The following is a 22,012-nucleotide window of genomic DNA, read 5'->3' on the forward strand; positions in this document are numbered from 1 at the left end:
GTGCTGCATATCAAACCCTGGGCCTTCTTTCACCCCTGAGCTGCAGCCCTGGTCCTAGCGCTGGTGTTTAGGAGAGCTGTCCCTTTTCATGCAAACCCTCCAAATTTATCTTCCTTGAGAGAAAATGTAGAGGCGCCACCGGCTGAACCCACCCTTTCTGTCATAATTAATGCACCAAATGTGTGAATAAGTTATCCTGTGGACTCCAGAGAAAATTGGCTGCCAGATGACTGCCACCACAGGACTCCAGTGATAGCATGAAAGGCAAGAAATGCCAAGTCCTTTCTCAATTCTAATCTACCAAGTCCTGACTTTTAGTGTTTGTTTTGAGCTACAAAGTTCTGGGATGGTTTGTTACATAGCTTTAAATAACCAGGATAGTCTTTCAGAAAAATGTTCATTGTATCATTATTTTCTAGTTTTAATCCCAATATCACATGCCCCTGAAGAAATTTAAGCCTCCTTTTCTTTTACAACAGGTTACAGAAAAGTGTTCACAGGAGAACTGGACCCCCATGTCTACTAAAACTAGTGATCTGGAAGCTCAACTACTAAAGAATTGCCTGAGAAATTATCTGAAGCCCTAGTTAAGGACTTAGCTATATATTCTTAGTGAGTCTTGTGCAGGTCATAGGAATCTCAATTTTAAGATATCCACCCAAGTGATTTCTGACATTGGTGGTCCCAAGAAGATACAGGAAAGGCATCCCAGTAAGTGATGTGAACAAGACTGTAGTAGTCCAACCAAGGCCTTCAGAATGAATGGAAAACAAAGCACTTAATGTTCGGATCCCATCCTCCAGTTTGATTTCTAAGCTTGAGTTCTTTATCTCTTTATCGAATTAAAAACACCTTATTTACCCAAAGTTTTGTGTGTTTTTTTATTGTATTTTAGTTACTTAACCCCTGTCAAGTACAATGTGTGTTTTAGAGAGAAGTGACTAACCTGTACCTAAGGAATATCTAGTGTGATATCTCTGGGAATAAAGTGTTTTACAAACTAAGAACCTAAGACTTCCACTATGAGATTCTATTATTTTTATTTTTTGAAGAAGCACCAGGTTTCCCAAGTCAGAAACACTGCCACCAGGACCCATCTTCTTCATTATTGTCATTACTGTATGACTTAATCACTAGGTGTGGGTTGCTAACTTCCACAGCTTCCAGTAGCTTCTGGGTTTGCTTGTCAAATGAGTCTTTAGATAACCTGAGAAAACAAGGGAACATGGTTTTTGAACTTCCCTCAATTGCCCCACAGATATCTACTTTTCTGTGAAAGATTTTAGTGTTTGTGTAGGGAGAGAACCTGTCTGATAATGTAGAAAATAAACTTGAGTGAAAAGAGAAAAAAGAGAACCAGTGATTACACAGTGAAGGAGACACAGCAAAGGAGAATGAAATATAGAAGAGAAGTGGATTAAAATTTAGAAGAGTCCTTCATAAGCTATTTTCTCTAAGCAAAGATGAAGGCAGCTAACTTACTCATTCACTAGTTATGTTAAGTAGTAGTATATATTTAGTCTATACTTGCTCAGTGACAAAGATTAGGGAACTGCCTAAACAGTTAAGACCAGATTCAGATAGTTAGGCTCCAGAATGTTCAGATCATAACCAACATGCTGAATTATGTCATTCAGAGATCTAGGATATCCCAACTGGTCTACAATCAGGTGGATTCTGTGGTCTGAAATGAATGAGAGGGTTCCCCAATCCATCACTACAGGAAGCTGCTAAAGACTTACCCTAGAACTTGTAATTTACATTCTGGAGACCTCAAGACTTCACATAATATTCTAATTCCTTTACTCCCTAGATTATTCTGTGAGAGGTTCAATTTCATCAGTCTTTGGTTGTTGAGAAGAGATGAGGATAGGTCTTCACAACAGACAGAGGTCAAACCACACTGTTCCAACCTATAGAGAAGACAGAAAAGACAGATGACTTATCTCATCACAAAGCAAACATACAAGAGATCTATGAGTAGGGAATTATTTCAGAAACTGGAAAAAGGTAGATATGGTGGTGAATGCCTGTAAGTCTAGCTAACTGGGAGGTAAAGATAGGAAGATCTCAGTTCTAGACCAGTCCAGTCAAAAAGTTATCAGCACCCCATCTAAACCAATCTAAGCTGGGTGATCATGCCTGATGTCCTACCTATGTAGGACAAATAGGAAGCTAGGTCCAGTCCCACCTGGGAAAAAGGATGAGACCCTATCTACATAACATGATCAAAGCAAAAAACGGTTGAGGGCATGGCTCAAGTGGTAGAGCACCTACTTAACAAGCCCCTTGCTCTGAATTCAAACCACAGTACCACCAAAAAAATTTAAAAAGTTAGGGTATATTCAAGAATTACGGTATCTATAATATTTTAATAGCTATTTATAGGTGGACATACCTTTTCTGAATGAGAAATTAAAAGTTCATAGTTACAGTCCAAGCATACTATGAAATACTATGAAACAAATTAATTGTTGAACTAGGATCACTAAAAACATATATATAGCAACATAGGCCAGGTGCTAGTAATCCTAGCTTCTCAGGAGGCTGAGATCTAAGCCCCAGGAAGGTAAGTCTTTTCTTTCTAGTTAGCCAGTAAAAAAGCTAGAAGCAGAGCTGTGACTCAAATGGTAACATACTAACCTTGATCAAAAAAGCTCAAGGACAATGCTGAGGCCCTAAGTTCAAGCCCCAGGACCAGCGCACGCACGCACACACACACACAATATAGCACCGTAGATTTTAGAACTAGATACTGTGTGTTTAAAGAGCAAGGAATATAATGTCTCTAGCACAGTGCCATTATGTAAATGAGAGTAATAATTCTATGACACATTTCAAGCTCATTAAATCAACTGCCTACACTTTGGAAAGAATAATCGATGGAGACAATTAACCATAAAACCAAGGTCCCTGGCACAAGCCATAGTATAATACAGGAACTATGTTAAACTCACTCTTTTGCACATGATATCCTCCAGCAACTTGAATTTAATTTTCACCTTATGCATTCCTAGCCATTGAAGATCTGAGCATATAAGTTTTAAAGTTGCTGCTGCCCACAGGGGATTTGCATTAATGTGGAAAAGAGTCACATTAATTATGATACAAGGTACATAAATAGAATACACAATATCCTAGGGGAAAAATCCATAGACAAAGAGTTTTAGAATCCATCAAGATGCCAGCGGTTCCTGCCTTTAATCCTAGACACTGAGGAGGCTGAAACATGAAAAAATGTGGTTTGAAAAAAGCACAGGCAGAAAATTCTGAGACTTCATCTCCAACTAGCCATCAGAAAACTAGACTGGAAGCATGGCTGAAAAGTGGTAGAGCACCAGTTATGTGCAAGAAAAGCTGAGAGCATGAATCCTTGAGATCAAACCCTGGTACCAGCATACACACACACACACACACACTGATTATTAGGATTAATAAAGTCTTCAAGTTCATAGAACAAATTTAAAGGAAAACTGGAACACCTGGAAGGTGATAGAATATAGAAGATAAAATTTGACACATTTTATATACATCTGTCAAAGACATGAACAATAAAAAGATGAAATATGGCTTCCAAACCAAGCATGCCACATGTTGATCCATTTGAAATTTTGTAGACTCATTTTTTAGTGGAACTTAACTTTAGCCCAATTTTTCATTTTCTCTCCATATATGAACTAGCCACCAAAGTAGATATCATTTTCATAATAGAAAACTGTGGCCTCACCCAAGACTCTCAAGGTTACAGCATGAATATCTCAAAGCATTACACAGGATTTGCATTCCTTCATTCTGCAATTTGTTGTTCCCCAGATCTAGGCTTCGCAGGTTGGGGTTGTTCAAAATAGAAGAAGCCAAATCCAGACAACATGCCCTACTTAGAGCACAGCCATTCAATCTGTAAGTGATACAAAAGAGAAGTGAGCCCTTCAATTCTTAGTTTCTTCCTCAGAGTTGCCTAGGAAACTTCCTTTTGTTTCTAAATCAGGAAAGTTCTAATTCTCAGAAAAAGATGGGATTTCTTTATTTTTTAAGTCTTGGTGTTTATTGTTATTCCTTGTAAGTACAACACGCTAAGAATATTTTTGTATGTTTTTTATCGTAAAAATGCTGTACAGAGGGATTACAGTTACATGAGCAAGGTAAGAAACCAGTGTGTAAAAATGTTTCTCTTGTAAATTAACTACTTTGAAGTTAGTGATTATGAAACAAATACATATTCATAGTTTCAGCTTCTTTTTCCTCCCTCAACCATGAATTCTTATGTCATTCAAAGAAATTAGGTTCATTTGTTTACTGAGCTAGAAATGTAGTATGTAGTTTCACTTTTTTAAAGTGAAACAGCTGTGCTAAGTTTTATCATTAACTTCAATAAAGTAGGCTTCATTTATTTAAAGAAACAAAAAATGTTTCTCACACTGGTTATAAATCAAACATATATAAAGCATATGAACACTTATTTTGACCAATATTTTAAAATACAGAATATAAGCTTTCAAAGGTACTAACATGTCTCTACCATTTACACTTTTTATGTATTTTTTTAAGACAAGCATTCTAGGATTCTATCTTAGTGTTATCTCCAAAGAATGAAGCAAGTTACATATAAAAAGATATCTTGTTGGGGTCTGGGAAGGTGGCTCAGTGGTAGAGTGCTTGCCTTGCACGCATGAGGCCCTGGGTTCGATTCCTCAGCACCACATAAGCAAAAAGAAAAAAAGCTGGAAAAAGATATCTTGTTATGGGTCATGGTGGGTCACACCTGTAATACTAGCTACTCATGAGGCTGAGGTCTCAGGAATATGGTTCAAAACCAGTCTGGGTAGGAAACTCCATGAAACTCTTAACTCCCTCAAACCCTCAGAAAAAAGCTGCATAAGAAGCTGTGGCTTAAGTGGTACAGTGCTAACCTTGAGCAAAAAAAAAACAAACTCAGGGACAGTGCCCAGGACCCAAGTTCAAGCCTCAAGATTAGCGCATGCCAGGTTCTCTAAGTGGCATTCAAGAGCACTCATAATCTGGCCTCAGGTTTTCAAAGTTTTCCTAATCTTTCGTGTGCATTTTCCTCAAAATACACCACATGTCCTGCCACTCCCTTCTCTTGTGCCTGCAGTAGCCCATTTGGCAAAATCCTCATCTTTCAAGCTTAAGTGACAAGACCCTACTGACACAACCCGTTCCTTGTTCTTTGCCATATCTTTATACCACCATATGGAATACATTATAAATTGATTTCCCTTTTCTTGTAATCAGCATTTTGCATTACTTGCAGATGAGATCACCTTAGTGATCATTAGTCCCCTTTACCTCTAGCTCCCACTTGTTGTAAATATTCAGAGTATTGATACAGCTTGCTTTCTCTGATGGATACTCAGATCTAAGTCTTTCTTCATGTACAATTCCTTTTTTTTCCACAGAGAATCAGTGGTTGAAACCACCCAAAAGTCAAGTCACAGATACCTACTCCAAATCCTGGAGATTACAGCTTGGCTTTCGAATGAGATTCCAAAGAGTTATCACTCCCTCATCTTCAAGCCTGTTTGAGCCCATATCCAAATGTGTCAGGCTCTTGTTCTGTAGAAGAGAGATTGAGAGACATCTACTGCCCTGTGAAGTGAAGTAGCAGTTCCTCAACCTACAGGAAGGATGAGAAAGAGGAAGTCATTGATCTGCTGCCCAGAGATATAGATCTTTGAAAAAGAAAGATTCATCTTATGATCCCTTACCTACTTTCCAGTACTCCATATCTCATTACCAGTCTGACTGATTAAGTCTATGGCAAAGAGGATTTCAAACTAGATTCATATTGTTTGGATTATAATTCAAATGCTAATCTCTTTACATTGCTTATGTGTAAAAGTAGCTACAGAGAATTGAGGAATGGGCAAGTGTAAATACTAAAAATAAGTATTCATTATATTTAAGTTTTTTATCGGTAAATAAGCATATTTATATATTCTTATTTACATAAAGATGCGTATTCTTTAGTTACTTATACAGAAAGAGACATCATGCCATTTGCGATTTTGTTACAACAAAACGGATACATGGGGGAAATAAGTAGAACCCTTATGACAAAATTAATTTGGAACTGAAGCCAGTAATCCTAGATACTCAGGAGGCTGAGATCTGAGGATCACAGTTCAAAGTCAGCCCGGGCAGGAAAGTCCATGAGACGATCTCCAATGGAATTGAACAATGTAATATTAAAAATTAAACATAACAAGATTGTACACAATATATTGTTGACAGAAACTGAAAGGAATTGTCACAAGGGTTTGGATAGGCAATTATTTATTTATAATTTGATTCCCTAATACTAACTCTCCTGCACGTTAGTGTTGATTTTCCAATTTACAGTTCACTTACAGGACTCAAACATGACTGGTAATGATGAGTCATGGGTAAATCCATAACACACACTATTAATATTTCTTACAAAGAAAAAAATTAACAAAGATTATGAGAAGATAATGAGGGAATTTTAAAAAGGCATTGCTGGATTAGATAAAAAAAAAACCCTCAGTCATCATGAGGCAGAATTTGTACAAACATTTTAAACTTCTAAAATGGCTATAAACTTGGAAATATGCCAGAAAACTTATTGATAAACTAGAAGGAAATTTACCCATATATGATTTTAAAAAATCACTTTGGTTTCCAAATGGAAATTATCTAGAGAAAATATACTCAAGGATTACATTGTGATCTGGCCATGCAATAAAATGCTAGATTTCGTTCTATTCATATGCATGTATTCATTTGTTCTAAGCAAAGCTGATAGATGGGTGGTAGACTTTAGTCCTAAATTCTTCAATTTCTCTTGGGACATTAAGCAAAACACTGAATTTTCTAAGTACATGGCAGGACCCCAAACAATTTGACACCCTCAGATACTATGGCCTAGATCAAATAAATTTAGTACGGGGTCTAGAGTCTAGTAATATCACCATGATAATCATTAACAGTAACACTATGGGAAATCAAGGAGTAGAATCTGTTTCAAAAATGGCTCCATTTATATTTGTCTGTTTAATGCAACCATACATAATAACAGAATCAATTTCAAAAGAAATTATAGTCTGAAAGGTGAAAAGTCCTAGATTGAGGGGCTAAATGTCTGGTGAGGGTTTTCTTTCTACATCACTACACAGTAAGCAGAAGGACAGTCAAGTACAAGAAGAGCAAGTGGAAGGGGCCAAACCATCCTCTTGTCAGGATCCACAGCTGTTATAACCCACTCGGAAGCAATGGCATTACTTGCTGCTCTTCAGATCTAATCACGGTTTTTGTGTCAGTATTGGGTTTGAATGCGGGGCCTGGGCACTATCCATGAACTTTTGTTGCCAAGGCTAGTACTCTTACCACTTTGAGCCACAGATCCATTTCCAGCTTGGTCTGGACTTTGCTGCCCAAGCTGGCTTTGAACTGCTATTCTCAGATCTCAGACTCCTGAGCTAGGATTATAGCTGTGAGCCACTGGCACTGGGCCTACTTATGTCTTAAAGGTCACAATATTGCTGCATTAAGTTTCCAACACACGAACTTTGAGACACACACCTGGACCATCACATCATCTTAACTATGTTTCCAAATAATCTACTGGCAAGATGCAAACTAGTAGACACTTACACAAGGCTCTGCAGAGTACACTGTGGTTTTAGCAGGGCAACACTTATAGGAGTCACTCCATTGTTTCCCAAGACATTTTCTGCCAGGCATAAATGTGTCAGCTTCTGATTAGTGATGAGAGCCATAGAAAGATCCTTACAGCTAACTTCTGTGATGCCACATCTCTGGAGGCTAAACAAGAAACATAAATGTGAAAGGATCCATTAATTCTCAGATTCATACCTCTCTTCCCAAGGAAATAGCTGCTTATAACTCACATACTTCTACTATAAAACCAACCTTAACAGATCTACTTAAATTGTGAATTCCATTGTACCTGTGTACAGGATATGATGAAATGAAAACAAGAAAAGCCTAGAAAGGAATGACTAAGATCATTCAAAAGAAAAGTGTTTAAAAGCCCAGTAAAAAAGAAAAGGTCTGGGGTATTACTTAGTAGTAAAACATGTGCCTGCACAAAATCCTGGGTTCAATCTTCAGTGTGTGTATTGCGGGGGAAGGGTAACCAAGATAAGGGAACTATGGAGGGTACATATAAAATGTGTCTAGTATTCATAAATTTGCCACTTACTGCTACCCATCCATCTTTCCTACTGAAATCCCAATAACGTTATAAACAAACTGACTCACGACAATTTCTCTATGCAACATGTTGGACTTTCTAAGGCCTTGCACAACAACTTCACTCCATCATCCAATAGATTATTGGCTGATAGATTCAGAAATATCAGGCTTTGGCTTCCGCTAAGAGCCTTAGCTATACTTGGACAACAAACTGAAGTTAGGTTGCAAAATTCCAAACTGCAAAACAGAAAAAAAAACACAGAAATTGTACATTCCAGAAAAGAATTACAACCTTCACTCACCTTGAGAACATTTGTATCTCCCTTTTTCACCTTGAATTAGTACTGTGGGGTTCTTTTTTTTCCCAGTCTGGGAGGAGTTTCCTCCAACTCCCACTTAGAAGATGGACAGGAGGAGGACTGCCCCATTGCTCACTGATTTGTGGAGGAGAGGTGGAATGGGGATCAGGAACAAAGGCTATGCCTCCCAGGAGCTCTTCACAAGTCAACCCCTGACCCAGTCCTTAAAAATAAAAGTCAATCAAAGTAAAATTTTGAAAATAAAATGAGGAAAGGAAGTGGAAAATGAGTGAGCATGGAAGAGTTATGTAGAGATAATTTAGAGACAATGTGTACTTATACATAGCTGGGGTAATACTAGCTACTTGTAAGAGTCAGGTGGTAGCAGCATTCCTGGGAATGGGTTTTCCCCATGAAAATCATGGATTATAGAGCTAATAACAGGAAAAGCCTTCTCGGTCCAGAATTTGGTTTCGATGTGCATCTTAGAACACAGTCTAAAGCTGAAAACTTCCACTTGCCATGAACAAAGGTTTCTTGGGCTGAACTGTGTTCTTGAAAACCTCGTATGATAAAGCCCCTAACCTCTGTTGTGACAATGCCTTAAAATGAAGTCATGAAGGTTAGATGATGTCATGTGGGTAGGGGCAAAATCCAATGGTACTGGGATTCTCTATAAGAGGAAGAGGGCTGGGACTCAGTGGTGGATCCATTACCTAGCATGCCAAGGCCATGGTTTGATCCCCAACATCACACACACAAGAGATACATGTATAAGATCAAGTACAAGATCATGTAATTCACATATAGAACTTACAGAAAGATATTCTGACCAATAAAATATAAAGTGTTCCTTGCTTTGTAGCCACAACTTATAAATAGTAATTTAGATGTTCAACAGCAGTTGTCCAAGTTTCAGGACAAAAACAAAGAGGATCAGTGCAAAAAAAGAAACATGTAAAGAATTATAGAACTTTCATGAACTCAAAATAGCTTTTTATTGCTTTTTAATAACTTATGTAGTATATCAAAGACCTTGCAATCTTTGAATTAAAGAAATATCCTAATGTAAAAAAAAAAAAGGAAAGAAAAGATCATGTGAGCAAGGAGAGGCAAAGCAGAGACCTGTCCAGAAAGCAACTTGCTTGCCCCTCACTCCTAAACCTCCAGCCTCTGGAGTCATGGGAAATAAGTGAGATTTTGTTTGGTTGGTTTTTTAAGATAGGGCCTTTCTGTGTAGCCCAGCCTGTCATCAAACTCACAATGTAGCTCAGGGTGGCTTCAAGCATTTGATCCCTCTGTCTCTACCTCCAAGTTCACCATGGAGAAAAAAATTTTAAAATAGCTGGTTTATAGTATTTTGTAGGGCATCCTTGAACACATAAATCAAAAGTTACTATGTCCATTACAGTGGCTCACTGGAGGCAGAGATTGAAAGGATGACCATTGGAGGCCAGCCTAGACCAAAATATATGATACCTTATCTAAATAATCCAAGAATGGTGACACGTGGAAGATGAATAAGATTGCAGGTTAAAAGGATAACTGTTTAAGGCTGGTCGCAGGTAAAAAGTGTGAGGCTCCACCTGAAAAAGGACCCCCTCCCCCCAAAAATGACAAGAAGAATGACTCAGGCAAAGAGCCGTAGTAATGACTATGAGATGCTCTTGAGAAGCAGAGCAAAAAAGAGAAACAGAACTTAAATCATTTTTTGTTTTTTTTTTTTGCTTTTGTTTTGTCGGTCATGGGGCTTGAACTCTGGGCTTGGGCGCTGTCCTTGCACTCTTCAGCTCAAGGTGAGCGCTCTACCGCTTGAGCTACAGCGCCACTTCCAACTTCAATCATTTTTAAAAACAAATTTAAAGAGATCCTTTCTGACCATAATAAGAAAAATGCTTGCCAGTAGATCTAAAGCATTTTCCTGCAAAAGCAATGAAAACATCCTAACATCACCAATGACAAAAACAGGTAGTGGAGGAGTTAAGAAGAGTAAAAGTTCTGAGAGAAAGTGGGGATCAAAAACCCACATTGTCATACATCTACGAAAGCAACTGCAGAACATAAACTATGCCATTCACATACAGCTCCAGAGAGCCCAGGGGACATAACACACTCCTTCCCCTCCATGGCCACGTGATGTCTCATCCCACCTTGAGACTCTGATAGCATAAAGGCCATTACTATTTATAGCTCCTCAACCGTATTCAACTCCAGAATGAGAAGGCAAAAAAGCCTCTTTTCTTTACAATTCAGTTTCTTGTTTTCCTAGTCATTGAATGTCTTGTTTATTTGAAAATATAATATCAAGACATAATACCAATCACAGGCAAGTCAATCTAAGGAATGTTGAGAGTGGACAACTTGGGCTTTATTTTGATCCCTAAAAGGCAGCAAAATATCAGGATAGATTCACTTTTAGCTTAAATTTAGGTTTTCCTGGGGGTCAGCTCTCTCTGTCTCCCTCTCCTCTCCCTCTCCTCTCACTCTCTCTCTTGTCTCTCTCCCTCTCGTTGTTTCTAAAGCTTGAACTCATGAGCCTTAGCTTACTTGCTCACAGCTTTCTACAACTGTAGTCACACCTCCAACCTGGCATTTTGCTGAAGATGGAAGTCTTTCTGACTTTTCTACCTGGGCTAGATTCAAATTTCAATTCCCCAGGTCTCAGACTTCAGAGTAGTTAGGATTTTAGACATGAGCCACTCATGCCTTGCTATTTTTTTTAAAATTGTTTTTGCAGTTCTAGGGATCTCAATACTTAGGGATTCCTACTTGCTAAGAAAGCACTTTACTACTTGAACCATGCCTATAGTCCTTTTACTTTTTTACGTTGAATCTTGAGTTTTTGCTGGGATCTTGATCCTCCTACAGCTACCTCTCAAGTAGTACTGATTTCTACAACTCTGTTTTATCAAAATAGATTTAAGCTAGCTCTAAAAAGTCCAGGCTACATGTATATCATTCAACTTGTCAAAATCAGAATTGTAAGTTTTTTGCAAACAGAAATGCATGACTTACCTCAGACTCTGTAGTATACACTGTGGGTTTTCCAAGACTTCACATAAGACTACTACTCCATTATTTCCTATGTTTGACCCTTTCAGATCAAGATGTATCAGGGTCTTGCTGTGAAGCAAAAAGCTAAAGATATCCGTACAATTCACAGGCAGAGACACAAATCTCAACCTTCAGGAGAAAAATTCACAGAGGGATTACACACCTGTCTCCATCCCTGGCTGTTGTCTTCCTGTTTTGTTTTGGTTTTGTTTTTATAATCTAATGCTTGGATAGTCTACAATTATTCTCCCAGTTCACTCTAGGTTTCTCATATTCAGACCATATATTTGAATTTCAGGATATTGCTTCAAAAGGCAACAGATTACAACTTGTATTTCCATCTTTATCCTGACACTCCTTAGTTTTCTGGCCTTAAAGGAAGGTGAGGTAATAACATCGGGAGAGGCACAGAGCAGGCTCTGAATTTGTCATCTCAGGATGGGCTACCAATAATGATTAAGGTGCATTTTAAATACTGCAACGGTTCACAGTATTGAAATTCTTTCCATATTCCACAGTTCATAAATGATACCAGTGTTTAACAAAACACCTTGTTGCATATATTCCTTGTCATCTTTTCTTCCTTTGTCCAAGCAAAATATTAAATTTTCTGGTATTTGTTTTCTAATCCCATCAATATTACATACATGATACTTGTGCCATTGCTGACCCAAATTCTCACTGGATTCACATTTTTTTAATGTTCAAAGCCTCCTTTTATAATGCCATCTCTCCTCCCCCTAACCACTACTCACCTCTTCCCCAATTTCCTCTACCAATATAAGAATTTTACAAGTTCATAACAGTAACCATCTTCGTTTAGTAAAAGTGTCTAAGGTATTCTGTAAGTATCAGTTGGAAGCACAATCTCAATCATTAGTGGGAAAGGACCTGCCAGTAAGCTGACAAAGGCTGGGGAACCATCACATGTTACTAACCCTGAGAGATCCTGGTATTTTTCAAGGAGTAGACTAGCCTAAAAGAAGGAATTGGTTAAAGATTTGGACTGATGGCTTTCAATGAAGGGGTCCCGTGAACAAGATGCTTGGGGGTGACTAGAAGGAATTCCATAATGTCTTCCTTATGACACATCCAATGGCTTCATCTTATCTATCTAGAAGACCAGACCCACTCTAGTTGACTGAAATCTAAGATCATAACTCTTTTCAAAATTCTTAGACCCTGAGGAAAATATCCAATGTAAAAGCTGTTTTTCCCCCAATAGAACATGTTTGATGACAATGGAAGTTAAGGATCTATCATTTATTCAGTATTATGTATTATTAAGCACTGAAGGCTAAAGAGCCTTGATCAGGATTTTTCTAGATGAAGAGCACTGAGCTAAATCCTAGTCTAAGCAATCAGCATCTAGAAAGTACAGTATTTATCTTTTATTCTACAAAATTACCATTGTTGGTAATTAAGGGCCCTGACAGGCATCAAGTACAAAAGAATATAGAAAACACTTCCCAGCCTCTAATAAACCCAATTAAAAGGAAGGTAGTCACTTGCAAACAAGTACATTTTAAAAGATGAGGGTACCTAGAATTAAGATAAAAATTTAAAAGACTGACAACAGTAATAGCTGACAAGAATGAGGAACTTGGGACATTCATATATGGCTGATAGAACCATCAAGTGCTACAGCATTTGCAGAACTGTTTGGCATTTTAAGAAAGATATACATTTGGAAACTTGCCATCTCATTCCCCAGTATTAGTCAAAGATGATAACATGTGCCACAAATCAATCCATAGTCTTTTCATTAACAGCTAAAAAATTGGGAAGACTCCAGGATTCTATTGACAAGAGAAAAATGGGGAGTATATTCATATAATTAGCAATAAACTCGAAATATGCAACCATAATTGTGTGTATGTGTCTCATCCTCAGGGCATGGGCACTGTCCCTGAGTTTTTTCGCTTAAGGTTAGTAGTCTACCACTTGAGCCACAGCTCTACTTCCAGCTTTTTGGGGTAGTTCATTGGAGTTAGTAATTAATAGGACCTCCTTCAAACCTTAATCCTCAAATCTTAGCCTCCTGAGTAGCTAGAATTAGGGGAAGAAGCCAGCAGCACCCAGCCAACAATGGTAATTTTGTAGAATAAAAGATAAATACTGTACTTTCCAGATGCTGATTGCTTAGACCTAGGATTTAGCTCAGTGCTCTTCATCTAGAAAAATCCTGATCAAGCCTTAAAAACCCATGCCAACTGCTTAATATACCAATGGAGCCTTTCCTAGAACAAGTTAAACTCTCATAGTCTAAAAAGTTCCCACTCTTCACTGGGCTAAAATATAACTGTGCCTAGCTAACTATGTTGGAGTAGCATGTCATTTGGAAATTGCATCCTTCTGCAAACACAATAGTCTTTCCACTAAGGTGGCTCTATTCAGTCACCAGGCAACGGAACTATATATTTCATACAATATTGTGTTCTATATGGTTTTCTGTTTATTTTTTGTCTTTGGGTTTTGGTTTTGTGTCTGTATATGTATGTGCTGGTGCTGGGGTTTGAACTTAGGGCCTGAACACTGTCCTTGAGCTTTTGTGCTCAAGACTAGTACTCTACACATCTGCAGCCACAATTCCACTTCCAGGCTTTTGGTAGTTTATTGGACATGAAGTCTCATGGACTTTCCTGCCTGGGCTGACTTTAAATCACAATCCTCAGATTTCAGCCTCTTGTACAGCTAGGATTATAGGCAAAAGCCATCACTGCCTGGGTTCTGTTGGTTTCTTGTAAAAAGGAGTAGAGCTGGAACCCATCCATAATTTAAAAAACTAGAAAACTTCATTAAAATTTCTCATGCCAGACTTACAGTAATTTTTGCAGTTTACAGACTGGGTGGCTTAGCTCTTGGTAAAATATTCTCATTGGTACTTCATGAAGGGTGCTATGGGACAGCTCCATTTCTTTCAATTGTTCACTCATGTGAAGCACAGAACAGAAGATTTGCCAATTATGAAGAATTTGAGAATGATTCATTTGCCTATGGAATTAGAAAAAGGGAAAGATCAATGAAGCTCTTTCAGTCCAAGCCAACTCTGAAAGGATGAAATCATGGTAAAAAAACAAAAAACAAAACAAATGGAATTTGGCAATGAGAAGAATATCCTTTGCAGCCTGGCTATGGGCCCAGTCCACCAGGACATCTCTGGGCCCCTAGAAGAGTTATTTGCTTCTGTCTCCTCTCTCAACTACCTACTTCCTTTCTTTTCCTAGAGAGACTTTGCTTTGGAGAAAGAGTTAGGAGAAACAAGAGAGAAGTCTTTATAAAAAGCTCATATTAGCTTTTCATAAAAATTAGTAACCCTAAAGAGAAAATTAGAATTTGCAGGTAATCACTTTAAATGTAATGTAGTACAAATTAAGAACCAATGCTTTGAGCACCAAGTTTATCACTTAAATGCCTTTATTATTTTAAGAAAAATCATGTTGATTTTTGTGGCCTCTAAGTTTACTTCATCTTTAAACAGAAATGTCACCTCCCAAAAGTACTTTGCACATGCTCAAATGTTTGAATTATGGGGTATATGACCACCAGGAAAATTATAAGCAAAGATGAAAATGCAAAACAGTTTAAACTAGTGATCACAAGTCCGTGCACTAGTGTCTAACAGGCACATGTTGGAAGCAAGCAGCCTGAATAGCAGGCAAGCTGGTAAACTTACTAATTTGTGTGAGTCTGCTTCTTCATCTCAGAAAAAAAGAGACAATGGATCTATTCCTTAGGATTACTGTGAAAACACCTATAGAAAATGCTTACCAACATGTCTGTTCCTAATTGTGTATATTAGCAAGTGTTTATATTAAAATACTTAGATAAGATGTATAGGCAACATACTCAACAACAAACACTTGCAACTGAGTGGACAGAAATTTACAATCCAGTGACTGTGAAGAGCACATTATAGTCACCTACAATGTGCCTTTTACAACAGTGGCTTTTCAGACATTCTTACCAATAAAGCAAATTGTAACATCAGGTAACTGTAACACATGTGAGAAAAGTCAAATTAGGTCTGACAATGTTTGTGTGCACACATGTGCACATACCAGGGCTTCAACACAGGGTTCATCTTCTCACTTGCTCAAGGCTAGCACTCTACCTGCTCTACCACTTGAGCCATATCTCCACTTCCAGCTTTTTTTTGGTGGTTAATTGGAAGTAAGAGTCTCATGGACTTTTCTGTCTAAACCATGATTCTCAGAGTAGCTAGGATTATTGATACAAGACACTAGCATCCAGCTAGATCTGACAATCTAGTAATCAGATTAATTCCTGGTATTATTAGGTATGAAAAATATTCTAATTCCCTGGCCAGTCTCACAGAATTAAAAGTCAGTTAAGAAAACTCACTGAGTTCAGAAAGAATGACATGGCCCCATTTGTTAGGAAATGGAAAGACTTGGAAAAAATTATACTAAGTGAAGTAAGCCAGGCTCAAAGAAACATAGGTCCAATGGTTTCCCTTATTTGCAATAACTTATATGTCTAGGATAATCTTACCAGACAAGTAAAAAAGGTCAAAAGCTATGCACATATGACCATTAGATGGTGCTAAGCAAAACAAAAACAAAAACAAAAACCCAAGATAGGGACAGAAGAGGTTCTTTCTTTGTTGTTGTTGTTTTTAAAGTACTTATAATGTACTATGTGATTTCTTTTGTTTCTTTTGCATGTTCTTCCCTCATAGTATAACCCATTTTCACTGTATTTGATTCTGGTACCCTGCATCTTGTACATACATTTTTCTAATTTGGGGAGGGGAAAGAAAATAAAATGCTGAAACAAGGATACAGGTTGATCCATTATAACAATGAAATGTACAAGAATATGTTCAAAACAAACTTTACAACTGGTGGGGGGAAGAGCTGGGGAAGTAGGGAGGGAAGGAATGGTAAAGGGAAAACAAAGGAGGTGGTAACAATGCTCAAGAGGAAATGTACTCATTACCTTACTCAAGTAACTGTAACCCCTCTATATAGTATCTTTACAATAAGGAAATCATACCTCCTCAAAGGAAGGCAAAGCCCATAATTTTAACTCCCAAAGGTTCAAGAGAAACTCACATGAGTGAGTTTTCTTCAGAGACTGTTTGGCAGTTGTTTATAATGACAAGGTTGGAATACCAAGGACTAGTCAGATGGTGATCCCAGTCAAGTTATGCCTCTCAGTTCTGTCATAAGTAAAATTGAAACAGTACCTACCTCATAAAATGGCTGGTAGAGTATATGGTTAAGAATGTACAAAATAGGAACAGGGTAAGCACACTATACCTATAAAACACATATTTCTATAGATAAATGTAAAAGGGTCATTCTTTCTGAATTCACCACCTACTGTTTCTTTCTAATCTCTAAAAGACTCCAGGCATGTATGAAAGGGCTGAGATCATGCCAAATTGACAAAACAAAGTCAGACCTACATAGATCAGCTTCAGCAAGAGATTTCTGGCCCCTTACTAAAGCAGGTGCTAGTGGTTTATGCATGTAATCCTAGCTACTGAGGAGGCGGAGACCTGAGGATCATGGTCTGAAGCCATCTTGGGTGATTAAGTCTATGAGACTCATTTCCATTTATCCAGAAAAAAGTCAGAAGCAGAAGTGTAGCTCAAGTTGTAGAGTGCCTTCTAGCAAGCTGTATTCACACCCCGTAACGTCAAACAACAAAAACAACTTATCCTGATTCTGGGATCTTAGCAAAGTAACTGTTCCTCTGACAAAAAATCACCTCCTTCACTACTCCATAAAACACTTCCAGAAAACTGACCAAACACACTTACCAACTTGTATTTTCCAGTTGTTTGCTGAAAATCTTTTCAAATACAGTAGTCACAGATACTTTCAGGGTCTTCACAAGCTTGCAACGCTTAAGGCAGAATGAAGATACAAGCAAATGGCTTACTTCACAAATATTAAAGACCATGTCTGGGAAATGTCTCATTACCTGGGTTGTGAATTTTTCATCTTGCATTTCATAGAGACAATGAAACAAGTCCATAAGGTCCAGCTGTGATTGCCAAGAGTCGCTGTTTGCTAGTATATTTATCCACTGCAGTATGTGCCGCTTTATCGCCAGGGACATCTTAAAATTAAGAATTTCCTCCAACTGATTCACTCTATGTTCATTCAGAAGGCCAAAGAGAAACCATTTCATATGAGTCAAATGGGAGTACTGATAACTTTTATGTGCCAGTAACAGCTTCACATTTTCACAAGACGGGACAGAACGGTCACTGATTTCCCAATCTTCTTTCATCAAGTAAAACATAGCTGCAAGAAACTCTTGAATATGCAGGTGGGTGAACACATAGCAGTTTTCTACGTCAGGATCTTTCTGGAGAAGTTTTGCGTCCAGAAACTTTGAGAGATCAAGTTTGGTTAGCTCATGCTTTCTGAGACTGTCTTTGTAAAACACGTGTGTCATGGCCCACACTCCTTCTACAGCCAAGTGGCACAGGCTCCTCAGCTGGATTTCATTAGGTAGGGAAGAAGAGCCTCCCTCTACCTTTGCAAATAAGTCAGAGATATAGTAGGTAAAGAGAGCGGTGGTGGTTTGGCAACTTGTTATGAAGTTCTCACCTTTCTCCATTTGCTGTTTCAGACATGCACAAACCATCCGGCACATGACAGGGACACGGCACATGTTAAAGAGCATCTCATTTTTTGTGAGCGAGTTGACTGCTCTTGTAGACAATTTCCGGTCTCTGAAATAGCGCTGAACGTAAATGATCTTCGAATCCTCAGACATTCCTAGAATCTTTACAAAACGCTCGCCCTTCAGCAAAGACGGCAGTCTGTTCGAAGCCGGGAGTCTCGTTACCACCAATAAGATAGACTGGGGAAGCATCACCTTCCTTAGCAAACTGCTCATAAGGAAGGACACGGGGTGTTCCAGTGTCCAGTCATTACATAGCGCAAACTCAGGCTCCTCAAAGGCGAAGTTCAACTCTTCAAAACTATCCACAATAAAAAGGAGACTACTAGGCTGGGATAGAACTGTTTCAATAGCAATTTCTGTTGGGGGCCAGTCCCTCGATATCAGTTGAGCAAAGCTGCATTCCTTCATCTGGCTAATTTCTCTCCCATTGAGATAGAAAACGTAAGTAAATTTCTCCTGAAAGAGATTGCCCTTTGCCCATTCTAACATTGCCTTTCTCATCAATGTTGATTTCCCCACTCCAGCAGGTCCCTGAATCAATATGGTTCGTGGTTGTTTACTAGTTTTGACATTCACATCAAATATGTGCTCCAATATTTGTCGCTCTTTGGGAGTAATTTCAAGACTAATATCTGCAGGATCTTTCAGCAAAGGGTTCTTCAGTAACCGATTAAATTTTTCCTTCATTTGATGTCTGTATCCTGTTCTTTCACCTACCTCCATTAGAATGAAGCCCAAGGGGGAAAAGACACACATGGTCAAAACAAGTTCTATTCAATTCAATGCTAAAAATGATGAACTTATCAGTACACCAGTCGCTCAAGCCTAAATCCTAGCTTCTCAGGAAGCTGAGATCCAAGGATCTTAGTTCAGAAATTAGCCAAGGCAAATAAATCTGAGAGATTCTTTACCACCAACCAACCAGCAAAAAACCAGAACTAGAGGCATGGCTCAAATGGTAGAACATTCACTGTGAGCGAATAAAATCAAGTGAAAACTTAAGGTCCCAAGTTCAAGCCCCAGTACCAGTGCACATGCATGCACACACACACTGCACACACGTACACACACACACATTCATGCACATATACACACACACAATACTGAACTTAATACAGGTTGAAATGAAAGCTGGCATAGACTTTAAAGGAATTCACATACAAAATTTTTCTATAGAATTAACACCTGAATTTAAGAAATCTGTTAAGAAATATCACCAGCTATTCAACCGATAAAGGGTTAGTATACAGAATATAAAAGAGCTAAATTAATCAAATAATCCATTTAATAAATGGGCAAATGAATTGAACAGTTTGCCTTAGTACAGAAGCACAAAGAAATGATCAACATCCTTAGCCTTAGAGAAATGTAAAATCTACACTGAGATGACATCTCATTCTAGTTATCAAGGAACAAGAGTTGCTGGCAAGGATGCAGGATAAAAAGAAGCCTCATACACCACAGTGCAATCAGGCAATTTCCAATACTGCTATTTTTGAGGTTTTTGGTTTTGTTTTTTTTCTGGTCGGTCGTGGGGCCTGAACTCTGAGCTTGGGCACTGTCCCCCTTCAGCTCTTCAACTCAAGGCTAGTGCCCTACCATTGAGCCACAGCACCCACTTCCGGCTTTTTCTGCTTATGTGGTGCTGAGGAATCGAACCCAGGGCCTCATGCATGCAAGACAAGCATTCTACCACTGAGCCACCTTCCCAGCTCCCAATACTGCTATTTTTGAAGCCCTGAAGCAACACAGCCCCCATTCTTTGGCCAGACCTCCAATTTTAATATTAGCATTAATAACTAATAACATTTCAGGGAACAGGTTTAATATTAGAAGTTAGATTTTAACAATAGTCTCTGGAATGCAAACTGTTTATCATACTTCTATAACACCAAGGACAAATACTTACCTGGCCCTGGCTCTTGATCCCCCCCTTCTACCTCCATGGGCTCAACCTCAATCTCCACTGGTCTTACAGCCCGGGCTGCCCCTGAAATAGAGTCCAAAAGGATCATGAGATTTACAGTAAATAAAAAGCTTGATGATGTCTAGAACAAGGGCCTATACCATTCCTAGAGTTACCATTCTTGGGCCATCTTAGGTTAAGAAAATTAGAGCCAAAAGCTCTACTACCAGCTTAGCTGAGGGAAGAAGCGTAGATTTCTCTCAATCTTCTCACCCTGTAACATTAGTACATACAATGCAACATTAAGTTTCAGCGTCCTTGGCCATCCTGACCTCAAAAGGCAGTGTGAAGCTCAAAGAAGACAATAGATACATAGTTCTAGCTCAAAAAGCTTTGCACGTGAGTATGACATTTTAAATATTTTAAACCTAGGGATGAATTTTAAAGCCTGGATTGGCTTTATCCTTTAGTAATTTTTTAGCCCATTGTTGAAATATTTCAGCAAATACTTTGAGGATTTTCAAAATTTAGTTAATGTCATTTAGACAAAGTTATACCTGAATAGGATATTTCCTATCACTTAATTCCTTACATCATTGCAATAGGTTTTAGGTAGCGTATCGCCACTATATAAAGGACTCCGCCACTGGGCACCAGTGGCTCATGCCTGTAATCCTAGCTACTCAGGAGGCTGAGGTCTGAGGATCACCGTTCAAAGCCAGCCTGGGCAGGAAAGTCTATGAGACTCCTATCTCCAATAAACCACTAGAAACCTGGAAGTGGCACTGTGGCTCAAGCGGTAGAGCACTCACTTTGAGCTGAAGAGCACAGGGACAATGCCCAAGCCCAGAGTTCAAGCCCTACAACCGACAAAAAAAAAAAAAAGACTTAGCCTACATCAAGAATACTTAATACTTGTCAAAGCTCATAGAACTCAAACTTTATAGACCACATGATAAAGACAATTTGCCCCATGAAGGTTAGAATGTGTTTGTGACTTTAAGTATCACTATCTTACAATACCATGAAATTTGTGAAATTTATGTATCACTTAATCACAGTAAAAAAAATTGCTATTAAAAAAAGAATACTTAAAACTCTGCCTCTGTAGTGTTAGAGTGATCCTATGAGCTTGTCGTGGAGACCTCCACCATGGAGCTTGTGTCCTACAGACATGTTTAATCTAGATCCTCCTGTAGAATCATCCCAACGGCTTCCAGGATATTGCCTTCCCTGTCCCCAGTTCTATCCCTTGACTTACAGTTGATCTCTGCTCTGGCTTTTGCACTCAGAGTCTTCAGGTTCATCTTGTCAAAGATTTTGAGAGTCACATTCCAGGCCTGCTGTCCTGGATAGTATTTGCTCATCATGTTGGACAGTTCCTCCCGCTTGACCTTCTTCAGTGTAGACCAGGGTATTGGACAGCACCCAGGTTCCACAGTGTCCTTTAGGAGTAACTTGAATTTATTGAACTCATTATTGTTTAACTCCTCCAAATACAAAAGCAGCCCAAAATCAGAAAAGAAAGAAAATGATGAGGAAGAGGAGGGTCGTGCGACTGCCATCTTGTCCACAGATCAGCATTCAGACTTCACGGGGAGGGAATAAAAAGAAAACACAGAATAAAGGTCTAAGAAAAAGTCTGAGTTGAAAGTCAAAATACCTTTAGAAATTGAAGTGCATAAACATTTGTTTAAATCTACTATAGAAGGCTTGCTACTGACCTAGTATCTGTATTTCCAACCACAAGATATTCTTCTAACATAGATTATCCTACATTTCTTCCATACTTGTAGTATTTATCCCCCAAACCAACACATCCAAATATAAACATAACAGAAATTAATCTCTCTAGATCTCTCCAGACTCTTCTCTAAAGACATGATCT

At 38.5% G+C, this 22,012-nt stretch overlaps 1 protein-coding gene across 1 annotated transcript; it reads right to left on the reverse strand.

Annotated features, from left to right (window-relative positions):
* Nucleotides 1-1,071: 1,071 nt before the first annotated feature.
* Nucleotides 1,072-21,689, reverse strand: Nlrp14 (NLR family, pyrin domain containing 14). The gene is made up of 11 exons (XM_013028695.1): nucleotides 21,386-21,689; nucleotides 20,128-20,208; nucleotides 17,341-18,988; nucleotides 14,373-14,543; nucleotides 11,511-11,678; nucleotides 8,263-8,433; nucleotides 7,633-7,803; nucleotides 5,465-5,635; nucleotides 3,728-3,898; nucleotides 1,743-1,913; nucleotides 1,072-1,207 (listed from the first exon to the last, which is right to left on the reverse strand). Exons 1-11 carry the CDS (start codon nucleotides 21,687-21,689, stop codon nucleotides 1,072-1,074), a joined length of 3,363 nt encoding a protein of 1,120 aa, XP_012884149.1.
* Nucleotides 21,690-22,012: the final 323 nt, after the last annotated feature.

This window comes from Dipodomys ordii, unplaced genomic scaffold, assembly GCF_000151885.1.
Source record: "Dipodomys ordii isolate 6190 unplaced genomic scaffold, Dord_2.0 Scaffold113, whole genome shotgun sequence".
In the NCBI taxonomy this organism is placed as follows: Eukaryota; Metazoa; Chordata; class Mammalia; order Rodentia; family Heteromyidae; genus Dipodomys; species Dipodomys ordii.

Excerpts from the sequence above, each read along its gene's own strand:
- Nlrp14 (XM_013028695.1), bottom strand. The coding sequence starts at position 21,689 with ATGGCAGTCGCACGACCCTCCTCTTCCTCATCATTTTCTTTCTTTTCT. Across the intron at positions 11,679-14,372 it reads TGTAAACTGCAAAAATTACT|GTTGAGATTTGTGTCTCTGC; the intron begins GTAAGTCTGGCA and ends TTTCTCCTGAAG. Across the intron at positions 3,899-5,464 it reads TGTAATCTCCAGGATTTGGA|ATTGAATGGCTGTGCTCTAA; the intron begins GTAGGTATCTGT and ends TATCACTTACAG.